The sequence below is a fragment of the Eubalaena glacialis genome, chromosome 2 (genome assembly GCF_028564815.1).
Source record: "Eubalaena glacialis isolate mEubGla1 chromosome 2, mEubGla1.1.hap2.+ XY, whole genome shotgun sequence".
Classification (NCBI taxonomy): domain Eukaryota; kingdom Metazoa; phylum Chordata; class Mammalia; order Artiodactyla; family Balaenidae; genus Eubalaena; species Eubalaena glacialis.
The window spans coordinates 183,423,161-183,436,820 of record NC_083717.1 but is presented as its reverse complement, the minus strand read 5'-3'; the positions used below and the strand labels follow the sequence as shown (position 1 = coordinate 183,436,820).

Here is a 13,660-nt window from a genome sequence, read left to right as displayed (position 1 = left end):
CCTTTTGATGACTTTGGAAATTTTCTAGAAGTTTCTAAGAAATATGTGTTTTATCCCCAACAGGTGATGCTATGAGTGAAGAAGACATGCTTCAGGCAGCTGTGACCATGTCTTTAGAAACTGTTAGAAGTAATTTCAAAACAGAAGGAAAAAAATAATACCTTTCACAAATCATTTAGATATTCAGTCTTTCCAATATTGTCCTGTGTGTTTACAGCATAGGGTCCATTTTGGTAATGTGTCAAAGAGAACAATTTTCAACAGAGGAAATAAGACTTAGGTGGTTTGCAAACAAAAAGCTGAGAGGGTGAAAAATACATCAGTTGTAGGACTAAATAATGATCCTCCAAACACTAGCCAAAGAGGCATTCAGCAATTAAAGAAATTTAAAATAGTTTTCTAAATGTTCTTTTTTCTTTTTTGAGTGTGCAATATCTAACATGTTTAAAATTAGGGCATTTTTCTTGGATCTTTTTGCAGACCAACTAATTATAACCAGCTATTGCCACAGAACTTTTCCCCCACATTTTATCTTCTTTTCCACCCTTCTGCATAGGGAATTTGGCTGACTCTCATCATCTAAAAGTTGCTCTTATTTCTCTTTAACCAAATTAACCTTTTAGGACAGTGTCTCTCCTCTGTGTTGGTAATAGTAACAGTTCCAGAAGGATAAGCTGTTTACCCTCTGACTATGTATTGTGCACTTGGGTGTTTTCTCATGTTATTTTCTCTGATCACAATTTCTCTGCTACGTGGTTTTCATTACTTTCTACAACTCTTTTGAAAGATGGTAATGTTTCTTGAGGTTTTGCTTTTTAAGCCCTCTAAGATGGGATCATTATTTCATGATTCTGGTGCATTCCTAAACTCTGAAATCAGCTCTGCACAAGTATTTGAGAATAAATGAGAATTTTGTTAATGTGTGAGCACATCCTTTCCCAAATGCTTTGTGAATGTCTTCTCAGTTATGTCAGAACTTTATAGGTTTGTTGTAACCCTCTTTCCTGCACCTTGTTATTTCCTTTTCTTTTCCAATTGAGAAAAATAGGAGAAGCATAGTGTGCAAGTTTCCTTCTGTTGCAAAACAACATCCAGTGCCCACCATGAATGTATGATAGATAAAATTTGGCCTTCAATTTTAGCAGCAGTTTCATTTTATTTTTCCTCTTGTGACTGGAGCTGTCTGTTCTGTTTACAATTGAGTGACGAAGTGCAGATGTCTGCTTCTGCTGTACATCTTTTAGTAGGTATAGCTTGCCAGAGAGAATGATCTAGAACATGAAAATAATTTAACAACAAAACTACGTTTAAATTTATACTGTGATTTAACACGTGCATCATGTTTAAATAGCTTAGAATTACAGAAGTCACAGTACTTACTGGGTCTGTAAATAAGAAAGTCTTTAGTTTTGATAAACATTCTTTAATTGGGATGCAGAGTTTCTTGCTGGGTCAATGCAGTGGGATGATTTTGGTGAAAATTAATCATGTCTCTCTGAAATGGGCCTTTTAAATTCTGTCATCTACTCCCCTTCCTTCATTCTCCATCCCCTTTTGAAGCCCTTTTGACTGTTGAATTGTTCATAAGCTAAAATTTAAGAAGAAATTTCAGCGGACAACTTAGAAAATTAAAGTATGATATGTTGCCGTATCCTGGTGTATGGCTACACACATTTTATCAGGGAAAAATTTTTGATGTAGGATTTATTGCTAACTGAAAAGAGATGAAAAACTGCCTTTTATTTATGATTATGAAATAGCTTCTTCTTGGATAGAGACAGATTTTTTTTTAGTCATTATTTTGTGCCAAGTAAGTTTTCTGAAGTTTCCCTTCCATAAAATTAGATGGTTTTCTTTTAAAATCTAAAGTTTTCTTTTGACAATTGAAAATGTTTTAGAAGAATTACAAAACTTTAGAACTACAAGGGATGTTGGAGTTTGATACTACTCCCTAAGATTTACAAACCAAAATATTTTAAGACTGGACATTTCTGTAGTTATCCCAAGTATGCTAGTCATATTTTCCATGGATATTTGGCCCGTATCTTTTCCCATTGAAAAATTACGTTAAACTTTTCATATATTTGAATTGATGAGCTACCTAATATAAAAACGAGAAAATGAATATACATTTAAAAGTTTTAACCTTAAGAGTTAGGGTTAGAGTTAGTTCTTATATTACACACCCTTGTTAAAGCACTTAAAGAAATGTGGCATGTTGACCTTCGTTTGTTAGGGATTTTTTTAAAGCAGGGCTGAGCACACACTGGATATATTTGAATGTGTTTATTTAGTTGTGAAATTGTTATATTTGGCAGGCAGATTCAGAATCACTAGTGAACTGCCATCTTGTGTGGATTGGCATATATTTAACTGAACATTTAGATTCCATTTCTTAATCAGTTGGCCAGTATGAAAAGATGCCAATGCTCATAACCACAGTAAGAAAATTTTAAAGTTACACAAAGCTATATAGTTCACACATCAGGAAGTGCTGTTTACTTTAAACCACCTGCAAAAGTCAGGAACAATGAAATTCACGATAACTGTCCTGCCAAGAACTTTATTTATATAAAGATTTCCATTCTGTTTTACCAATTGGGAACACCTTAATGTTTAATATTTAAACTATTAGTATCATTTTTCTAATGTATAATTTGTATTACCGGGATAAAATACATACCATGACAATGCTAGCATTATAAGTAAAGTTTAAACAAGCTTTGGAAATAACACTTTCATACTTATAGATGTCATGGATTTAATAAGTAGTTATTTATGTTTTAAAAATTCAGAGAAGTTAACATCTGATCTAAACCATCAATGTGCATTTTTACAGTAATTAACATACGAATATTTCAGTAATGTAAATTGTTTGAAAAGGTTGCTGCAGGTAAACTGTATTTCAGCTCTAAGATCTTGGCCAAATAATTTATAATTCGCAGAATATTTAAGGAGGTGCTTTTTTTCTTTAAAACTTAATTTTTCTTAATTAAGACTTTATTCATGCCAAAGTTAATGAGGAAAAACTCAACTAGTTGAGGATCATTATAGGCAAAACTACCCATAGTCTACATTGTTTCATTTAATATTAAGTCAAATAAAGTAAATTTTTTGCCAGTAAAAGCTTAAGTCACATTTTTAATGTCTGCATGTTTGATACTATTTTTAAATAGTATCATGTTAGTGCCAAGATTTACTAAATGTCTTAAAATTGGCCCATTGGACCTGTGCAAATTCAAAAAAGATTGATTCTCAGTGCATAAGCAAAATATAATGATAATAATTGAAATAGCCTAGAATGAAAAATAAATCTTGATGTTTTAAATGCTTAAGAGGATTCAATTATTAATATTGATGACTTTCTATTAAAAACTTCATCTGCAATTGGAGAGGTTTATGGCCACTACTTTCAAAGTAAATTGTTTGTTGTAGCAGGGCCCTACCAAGTATGGAGATGTTACAGATGTGATCTTAAATAAGAAAAATCAGATTGGATTAACTAATCATTTCAGCAGTGTAAGTAATTTTTCATATTTTCAAAATAAAAACTTTGCTTCATTTCTGGTCCATTTATAACCAGCATCTTTTGCTAAAGAGATGAACCAACTTGTTTTTTAAAGTCTTATACATAAAATATTTTTGTTCCATTTTGCTCTTATGAATGAGAAGATTATTGACATGGTTGGTTAATTCTTGAATTTTTATCTTTTTGTTTTTTAATTTGAAGAAAACCTCTGCTATTTTAATTTTTTTGCAAAATGGTCTGGCATTTTAAGAATTAATGCTAGTAACCACTTCTAAATTTATAGCAATTGGCATGTTTAATTATAATAGTGTATCAGTAAATATTTTAAGACTATGGATTCATAGACTAGGAATGGGAAGCATTAGTGAAATATATGTGGAAATGCCTGATTCATTTAGGAAGCACTTCACTTGGCTCCTTCATATTTCAAAGGTGAATGTTTTCAGGAATTTTTTTTAAAGAGGAAAACATACATTTGAATGTGAGTAATTTCTACAACACTGGACTACTAGGAATAACTTTTTAAAAATTACTGTTCTGTACAAATAAACTTTGAAATTCAACTACCAAAAAACATCTGAAGTAAAAAGCATTCTTTTGGCCATGACACAAGTGCACTGTGGCAGTGCCATTTGCTCAGGACCCAACTCTGCAGCCCTTCTGTGTGTGCTCCTCTGTCTGAGTTGTTTTGCCGTTAATACACACACAGGCCTTCCTGTCTGGTCCTTAGAGAAGCCGGGCTTCCAAAGCACTGTTGAACACTGAGGATACTGTTGTTAATGTGGATGTTCGATGAGTTGTATTTTAAATATCAAAGATTATTAAATAAAGATAATGTTTGCTTTTTTACTTATGTTTTTATTAGTGTTTATTGTTAATTTATAACTTTGCATTCAAAGTATGGTTGGAGCATCTGCACCCTCAGAGCTTCTCAGAAATGCAGCGTTTCAGGCCACACTCCCACCTACTGGATCAGAACCTGCATTTTTAACAAGATTCCCCAGGGGATTCACATGCAGAGTGAATTTGAGAAGCATTTTTTTATGGATGTGGTGATGAAAGAAGCAGGTCAGGGGAAGCCACTGATTCTCCATTCCAACTACAGTAACTGCTGCCAGAAGGCCCATTGTTACTGGATCCTCTGATCTTTTCTAAGAGAGGCTAAGAATTCCATATTTTCATTTGAAATCTGATTTTAAAATGTTGGCTCAGTTGCTTTTTTAACCCTGAGAGCCAAGCAAAGCACATTAGTGACAGTTTTAAGAGTGCCATTTTTCCTCATTTTATCTAACTCTGGACACCAGGCTAACAATTGGAATCCACCTGGACTGATTGAGGGTTATAGAATCCTCGGGTTTTACAATGAGGGTTGTATATCCATTTTAGCTTTAGTTAGGGTTGGGCACAAATTTTGAAACAAAAATTTCAAATTGATCACGTGCATCTTTTTAGCATAACTTCATAGCTTAGTCCTCAGAAGGACCAATCCATTGAATTTGGATGCCACCAAATGACTCATCTCATCAACATCACCTGTGGGCCCTATGAAACGTACAAGTTGATTTGAATGCCCATTTTATGGTTAGCTAAGAACTTTTATAAAGGATAGGCAAATTTTGGGTTGTCCTTATCCTGAAGATTTGCGTGTTTCAGGATCCTTTCAACCATTTTGTGTCTGCATCGCCAATGCTCATCGTTTAATTTTATAGGTAGTTCGGGTCCAGCTGACCTCTTAATGCTTCTACTCTTGACATTTCCCCTTTTCACACTATGGTCCTAGCAGGCCTCCTTATAGGTCTTCAAAGAAGCCGAGTTCTTTCTCACCCCCAGGCACCCTAACACTCTCCTTTGCCCCTTTGCCTTTGCCCCTTGGGTATCCCTGTCCCTAAAGGTCATTGGCCTGCTGTGAGGACTTTCTCTTTCAACTGGACTGCCGCCCTTCTCTGGACCTTATTCTTTCAAGATTGTTCCAGTTCTCCCTGGGTCAGGATCCCCAACCACCCTTTGTCTCACGGGCTACAAGAGAAAACCAATTCCTTATTCATTCACTCACTCAGCAAGACCTGTGTGCGTTCACCTTGTGCCTGGCATGGTTCTGGGTTCTTGGAACAGAGCCATGATTAAGATACTCTGCTCTGCTGGTGCTTGCATTCTGATTGGCCATTAGGCAGAGGAAACATCTGAATTACTGAGCATGGCTTCATAACATGTTAAGAGCTATGCTTGTTCTGTGAGATAGGAAGATAGGAAACGACGATGTGATAGCATGTGACTGGGAGGCAGTGCTGCTTCAGACTGGTTTCAAGGAAGGCCTCTGCAGAGGTGCCTTTCAGACACCTGAAAAATGAGGAGCCACTATACTGCCTGTGGAAACAGCAAGCACAATGACCCTGAGGCAGAGGTGGTTGCTTGTCTCTGAAGAACAGAGGTAGCTGGAGAGGCTAGCAGGTAATGAACAAAAGCTGGAACTGGGATGTAGGCAAAATCTTACGTAGAGTTTTATAAAGATAAGTTTGAATTGTGTTTATATTTTATTACACCAAACAATCTGATGCCACTTTCTAGAATATTCTCTCCTCTAGAATATCCCAAGCCTTTTTTTAAAAAAAATCTTTTAAAAGGCCCATTAACTACATCTTCTACCAAAGAGCCTTCCATGCCAGTGTCCACCTTAAGCAACCCGAAAAACTGAATTTTTAACACTAATGGTATATTGCTTAACCTATCTCAGATCAGAATTTTAGGCAAGGCTCCCACTTCCCACTTTAAAATCTTTTAAAAGGCCCATTAACTACATCTTCTACCAAAGAGCCTTCCATGCCAGTGTCCACCCTAAGCAACCCGAAAAACTGAATTTTTAACACTAAAGGTATATTGCTTAGCCTATCTCAGATCAGAATTTTAGGCAAGGCTCCCACTTCCCACTTGTGCATATTGTTTTCCTTCCCGTTATATTTATGCAGTATTTTTCATCACTGTCAGAAACTACCGTTTTGAAAACTTAGCATTGTATTGATATTTTGCTTGTCAATCCCCATCATCACTTGTAGTGATTAATATCTGAGTAGCTCCCTGTGGCCTTTCTCAGCCACTTCTAGTCCAGGACATCATCATGTCACATGTAAGCATGTGCCGTAACATCTTACCTGTTCACTTGGCCTTTGGCCTCTCTGTTTTTGAAACCAGCTTTCCCAAAGCTCTTTAGGCCTGTCACTCCAATTACCTTTAAGTGAACCTCCATTACTGTCAACATGTTATCATATGAAATGATGATGTGTAAATATTGGAAAGGATGATGCCTAATTATTTGCTGATATGATTGTACACCTAGAGAACACAAGGAAATTAACTGAAAAGCTACCGGAACTAATGAGGGAGGTCAATAAGTCAACAAAAACCAATAGCTTGTTTGTATGCCAGCAATAACCTGGTAGAAAATAAGATGCAAAAGTTGCCACGCTCAACAACGTCTAATCCTTGGAGCACCAGATGGGTCATAAGTTCCAAGCAAAGGCGAGTGGAATGGCCTTGTCTCAGCCCCAAACCACACATTGTCACACAGGCCCTGAGCAGCTCTGCTGGTACCCAGAGTCCTGCTGAGTCTCTCAGAAAATCGTTCAGTTGGGTTCTGGTGTTCACCCCTCTAAAGTGGCTCAAACCCAGTGCCAGAGGCCAGGAATGAGGTGATCCCACACCTTTCATGCCTTCTCCAAATAAGATGTGTTTTCTCCAAAAGCTGTGTTTCTCTTCTGCACAGGGGCAGCCCTGTCTCCAACACTGAAAACATTCTCAGGCCCAAAGCAGATTTAGCTCTTTGAACAATCATCTGAATCGTCTCCCAGGGACTTTTAGTTAAGTGCAGAGGATTACTGTGTGATTCTACTTATGAGGTCCTTAGACCGGTCAAATCCATAGAGACAGGAAATAGAATGGTGGTTGCCAGGGGCTGGGTAGAGTAGGGACTAAGGAGTTGCTATTTAATGGGTACAGAGTTTCAGTTCAGGGAGATGAAAAGTGCTCTGGAGATGGATGGTGATGATTGCACAACGATGTGCATGTACTTAATGCCACTGAACTGTATACTTAGAAACAGTAAATGTTATGTATATTTTATCACAATAAAAAATACATAGGATTGATCACTGTATTTACTCCCTTCCAAAATCCCACCTAAATGAAAGTAAAGGGACTTCCCTGGTGGCGCAGTGGTTAAGAATCCGCCTGCCAGTGCAGGGGACACGGGTTCGATCCCTGGTCCGGGAAGATCTCACATGCCGCGGAGCAACTGAGCCCGTGCGCCACAACTACTGAGCCTGTGCTCTAGAGCCCGTGCGCCACAACTACTGAGGCCATGTGCTGCAATTACTGAGGCCCACGTGCCTAGAGCCTGTACTCCGCAACAAGAGAAGCCACCGCAGTGAGAAGCCTGCACACCACAATGAAGAGTAGCCCCTGCTCGCCACAACTAGAGAAAGCCTGCGCACAGCAATGAAGACCCAACGCAGCCAAAAATAAATAAAATTTTTAAAAAAGGAACTACATAAATGAAAGTAAAGAAAAAAATATAAACTCATAAGTACAGAGAGACCAGCAGAAGAGATGAATTCATTAGATTAGATTTGACTGTCATAGAAAAACCTACTATAACAGTGACTTCACACGCTACAAATTTTTTTCTCTCTCATCTTCAGGAAATGTAGAGATTGCCAGTCCAGGGCTGATAGGGCATCACACAGTGTCAGGAATCTGCTTTCCGTATTCTTGCTTTACATACATGGCTTCCATTGCTAATGTCAACCCATGGATCTCAGACAGCTGCTATGGTGCCCATGCTTACATCTGCATTCCAGCAATCAGAAAGCAAAAGGAGGGTGGGAAAAGGCCATGTGCCCTTTCTTTAAGGTTACCTCCTGAAAGTTGCACACACCACTTCCACTTATATGACATGGGCCAGAACTGAATCGCATGGCCACTCCTAGCTACAAGGTGCTTTTCATTCTGGGTGGTCACGAGTCTTAGCTTGAGCACCCTAGAGGCAGACCCTGAGATAAGTGAAAACTATTTTAAAAAAGTGCTCCCAGGAAGAAATGGAACAGGTAAAGGGGGGTGGGAGATAAGAAAAGGAAGCCAAGCAAGGGTGTAACAGTAAACAGAGCCTCAATCTTGCAGACAGGTCCAGAGGAAGTATAGTCACATCTTAGAGATGTCCCACCGTGGGCAGGGGAGTTGTGTCATTTTAAAACGCTACTGAACAAGGTCGTGTTTCAGCTCTCTTGGGCATAGGCAATGTGGGCTCTGGCAGCCTGAAGGCAGTCCTCTGCCAAAGAGAAATGGGTGCTGACTTCTGGGCGTAAAAGCACCCCAAGGATAGGTGTGCACGAAAATGGTAAAGGGGTGACGGGATCAGGAGGGGCACTGGCATCTTTTACTGTACCATCGTCCAGGTAAAAAGTGACGGTTCAATTACTATGCCCAAAGGGGAGAACAGACTTTGGGGAACAATTAGCAGTCACTGCCAGTTGAGGCAACAGCAGAAGAGAGATGTGAACTTTTCTTTGGAAGACGGAGAAAGTTGATACGGGAATGAGCAGAACTGAGGAAGGTGCATACTAAGTATTAAAGAGACGACATGCAGCAGTACACAGGACATGAAGCAACAACTATCGTGGAAGGTGGGGGTGAGATGCGGACTGAAACCAGGAGGGTTGATTAAAAATATCCGAAAAGCAGCTGTTTCCCTAGAGAGGGGCCATTCATCAATAAAAAGTGTTTTAAATAATTTGCAGAACTAAAAGACATGGTTTTTGAAAGGGTTTGCTGAGTCCCCAACAGAATTAATGAAACAACAAACCCACCCCAAGGCACATCATTATTAATTTCAGAGCATCACAGATAAAGGGAAGCGTCTACGAGGTTCCGGAAAGAAAAACAAGGCCCAGAGAATAGGTCAGGGGAGAGTGGAGCAGGGAAACAGAGGACTCCGGGTAGAAAGGACTGAGTCTAAGCAAATAATAGAATTCTTGATACCTTCTTGAAGAATTAGGAGCATGTTTTACAATTCTGTTGCTAAGTTTTAGAAGGATTAGTGATTCTGTAATAACGGAAAATTGTGCAAATCTAAAAGATGGAATTTGTTAACTTCAGGAAGAACAGAAGTTTGAAAAATAAAGGAAATGTAATCTTAGCACACCATGTGGCTCAGCAATGAACGACACTTATGTAGTCATATAAAGTAAACTATAATTAGTGATGTTACCAATAATTATGATATCACTCTATTGGGAGCTCAGAAGGAAGGGAAATACAGGCATGTGGTAATACAAGACTGCTAAATCTTTTATTTTCTGTAATAGAGAGAAGGTAATGTCTAAAATTAATGAGAAAATGGCAATTATAAGCAAAATATTTAGAAATTCAGAGGGAAAGATCAAACTAATATTTTAAATTCTACTTTAAAAAATGGGTATTTTTTCTTCACATTTGCATAAATAAAACATTTGGATGGTTTCATCAGAACAAAGGAACTGTTCTCCCTAGAGAAGTATTCGTGATGCTGCCTCGAGAAATGGAAACCAGTTTGCAGTTGATAGTATTTGTTGTTGTTGTTGTTGTTAGCTTTTTAAAAAAATCTTCTACCTGTTGAGGTTACAAAAATCCTAAATTCAGAATTTCAGCTGGGCAGCCTGGATCCCACCACGTGGAGCCATGCAGATTCATGGGCTCTGTCTGATGTGGTATGTTTGATACTGCTGGGCTGATTTTGCTACTCATTAAGTGATGATGAACACCCTTATTAGCTACAGGGGTTTTGGGTAAGAAAAAGAAGAGGTGTCTTCAGCCCAAACTTCATCAAACTTGTATGTCTTTTTTTTATTATAAAAAATTTCAAACCTGTGCAAAAGTAAAAGACCAGTATAATGAACCCCTATGTACCCATAACCCAGCATCAACAATGATCAAGTCCTGACAATTCTTGTTTCACCTACCCTGTCCCCATTTTTCTGAAGCACATCCCAAACATCATATCATGCTATTTATCAGAACCAGACTTTAAGTCTCTCGGACCATAGTCCATTGCACTGAAAACAATCCCCCATAAGGAGGACTTTAGGACATAGCTTTTATGTTAATAACTTAATACATGATGTGAAGACATATATTTTGTTTGTTTTCTTCATTAATTGCAGTATCTTTATGGCACAACATGAGTTTATGGAAATGGCACTCCAGAGAACTTACACCTGTAGGAAATAAGAGCTTGATTTACACTAAACTTTTCACTGTCATCCAGGAACCCAATTAGGTCCTAAGTTCACGTGGCTCCTTTTCTCAAAGCAATCCCTCATTCTACTCTGAGTTCCTACACTGGCTTACCAGGTCCTATTTGATCTGCCCTCTCCTATTCTTACTCCTTGGTCCTCACTGCTTACCACCATTCCCCAGCCCACTCTGCTCCAGCCGTCCTTGCCTTTTTGCTAATCCTCTAACCTGGCAAGGATTCTCCTACCTCAGGACCTTTGCATCAGCTGTTTCTTTTGCCTGGACTGCTCTTTTCCAGATACCCACATGTCTCATTATCTTATTTCCTTTAAGTCTCTGTTCGAATATCACCATACCGGTGAGGCCTTGCCTGACCACCTTCTACAATATTACAAGGGCCATTTCTCCCCACATCCCTTCCATATCATTCTTACCCTGTTTTATATTTTCCCCATAGCAGCCATCGCCACCTGTCTTATATTTATTACATTTTATTTCTCATCTGTTCCTTCCCAGTAGAATGCAAGCTCCACGAGATCAGGGACTTCGTGTTTTTTCTCCTGCTGTATCCCTGGTGCTCAGAATAATGGGAGACACATTAATAACTTGCAGGTCACCTTTATGTCACAATTTTAAAACTTTACACTTAATAGAACTCACCACGTACCAGGCACTGTTCCAAGCACTTAAAAATTACCTTACTTAATCCTCCAAACAACCCTGCCCAGTAGACACTATTATTATCATTCCCAACTTTACAAATGAGACACTGGTACACAGAGAGGTTAAGTAACCTACCCAAGGTCATACAACTAATAAATGAAAGATCCAGGCAGTCAGGCCCCAGAGTCTGCACATCTAATCCCTGGGCAATGATGCCTTTCAAAAAACTACATGGAAAACATTTAATAAAAACTTCCAGAACGGGATGCAAATTTTATTTGAAAAGCATCCAGATTTCTGGGAGGGCTACTATTCCTAGGTGCCATCAGATTTCAAATACTGGAGTCATTCCCAATGTTCCATTCACAAATGAAATGAAATGAAATCTGTGGCGGCCCCTGCTGTGAATAAAATCGAAGAGAAAGATGCTGGTATATTTGGTGCTACGCTTAAAAGACCTGCAGACCTATCCTGCTCTTTTCAAAGTAAAAATTGTGGCAGTCTCTCTGGCCAGGTAGTGTGTGTTCACGTACCACCGCAGCAAATGCCTGTAAGTCACGTGACTTTTTTTCCTTTAGGGAGGAAACCAAGCAATTCAGGACACAGGGGTGTGCACCAACTTGTGTAACTGAGGACCGTGGGAGGGGTGGGGCCTTGCAGGGCTAGTGCCACCAATACCTTAGGAGAGTTCACATTAGAAGAGCTTTTCTTCTGTATTAAGTTGGCATACTGTCCTCTAAAAAGTTACTTTGAAAAGAGGTTGTCTGTATTTTCAACTTCATGGGTTAGGTTGGCTTCATGAATAAAGCTCTTCGTATATTAAAGAAGGCAGGGTATCAGCTGTGAGCTGGAAAGCCAGCAGAGAATATTTCCATTATGAAGGTAATCAATATAAGTATGTTTGCTGCCTGGACACTTGAATTTGCAACCCATCCCTTCTGTGTATCCTTAGTTAATACCGTAGTGCCGGGCACAGAGCGGCCCTTGACAGGGTGTAGAATAATCATTACTGTATACGTGTGATAAGTTATGTAAAGTCCACTTCCTGTCCGGTGGAGGGTCTCCGCCCAATCTCCTCGCACCGCTGCCTTCGCGAGTGTAGTCAGAATTAAAACACTCAGGTTTCACCAACAGTGTAAGAGTCCACGGGCTTCCCTTCCCAGGCCACGCCGGCTTTGGGGGACACCCACCGAGGGTCGGCTCTGCCTGAAATCCAGCCGCGGTCGGCCGAAAGCGCAGCGTCGCAGCGGGTTCCGGTCGCTCTTCCACCTGCTGCCAAAGCGGGCAGGCTACGTGGAAGACGACCTTGCCCTGGGCTGGAGACAGCGGCCACCGCGGCCGCACTTGGTCCTCCGAGATCCCATGCTCCCTTGCGCCAAGGACACGTCCGGCGGCTCTGCAGGGCCTTTCTACGCCATCGCGGCCCCTCTCTATGATCCATTGCCGCGTTCATGGTGGGTGTCATGGCTGCCGGCGTCGAGTTGGCAGGAGTTGCCAATGGAACTGGGGAAAGTCACTAAAGCAGAGGAAGAAGTGGCCTAACCCGGACTGTGGGAAGTCGTGAGAATGAGCGGAGGCCCCGCGGGGGTGCCCATGTCACTGGAATTGGGCCCCTGGTAAAGTCCCAGGCCAGGCCTCTGCGTTTCTAGTCAGAGCCCGGCGGTTGGTGGGGGTCCCCGAAGCCGGCGTTGCCTAGGAACCCCTGTCGTATCAAATCCTGAGTGTTGTAATTTGGACCGGTCCCCCGGAGACAGCGGTTCGAGGACATTTGGCTGGGTCGTCCGACGACGCTGGAGCAGGTTGTTCTATAACCCGCAGCGATGTCGTCCTGGCTTGGGGGCCTCGGCTCCGGCTTGGGCCAGTCCCTGGGTCAAGTCGGGGGCAGCCTGGCTTCCCTCACTGGCCAGATTTCAAACTTTACGAAGGATATGCTGATGGAGGGCACGGAGGAAGTGGAAGGTAACAGCTGGGGCGATGGGAGGGAGGGGTTTACTGGGACCCTGGGAGCGTCCGTTTGGTCCCCAAGTCCATCTGTCACGAGACGCAGACAGGTCCAGAGGAGTGTCACTCCTCCTTTTGCCTCTTAACCGATTTTCTCTAGTGAGAGACCACTGGGGTCGGGGGGTGGGGGAAGAGTTCTGGTTCTTCTCCTTTGAGTACCCAGGATAGCTCAGAGCAGAGTGGAACTGCCCCTACGTCGCGTAGAGT

At 40.7% G+C, this 13,660-nt stretch overlaps 2 protein-coding genes across 9 annotated transcripts in view; both read left to right on the top strand.

Annotated features, from left to right (window-relative positions):
• ATXN3 (ataxin 3) overlaps positions 1-872 on the top strand; it is a 31,342-nt gene extending 30,470 nt beyond the window's left edge. For 3 of the 5 annotated variants that reach the window (XM_061181190.1, XM_061181195.1, XM_061181193.1), the window contains one exon: positions 64-871. In XM_061181190.1, coding sequence (XP_061037173.1) covers positions 64-158 — 95 coding nt within the window. In that variant the 3' untranslated portion in view covers positions 159-871. Of the gene's footprint in view, positions 1-63 lie in introns of all 5 variants that reach the window. The other 2 variants (XM_061181191.1, XM_061181188.1) reach the window with 1 other exon arrangement.
• Positions 873-12,904: 12,032 nt separating this feature from the next.
• The window catches only part of TRIP11 (thyroid hormone receptor interactor 11), a 63,550-nt gene continuing 62,794 nt past the window's right edge, over positions 12,905-13,660 (top strand). For 3 of the 4 annotated variants that reach the window (XM_061181185.1, XM_061181187.1, XM_061181184.1), the window contains exon 1: positions 12,905-13,411. In XM_061181185.1, the coding sequence (XP_061037168.1) occupies positions 13,273-13,411 (139 nt within the window). In that variant the 5' untranslated portion in view covers positions 12,905-13,272. The remainder of the gene's footprint in view (positions 13,412-13,660) is intronic. The other variant, XM_061181186.1, reaches the window with a different exon arrangement.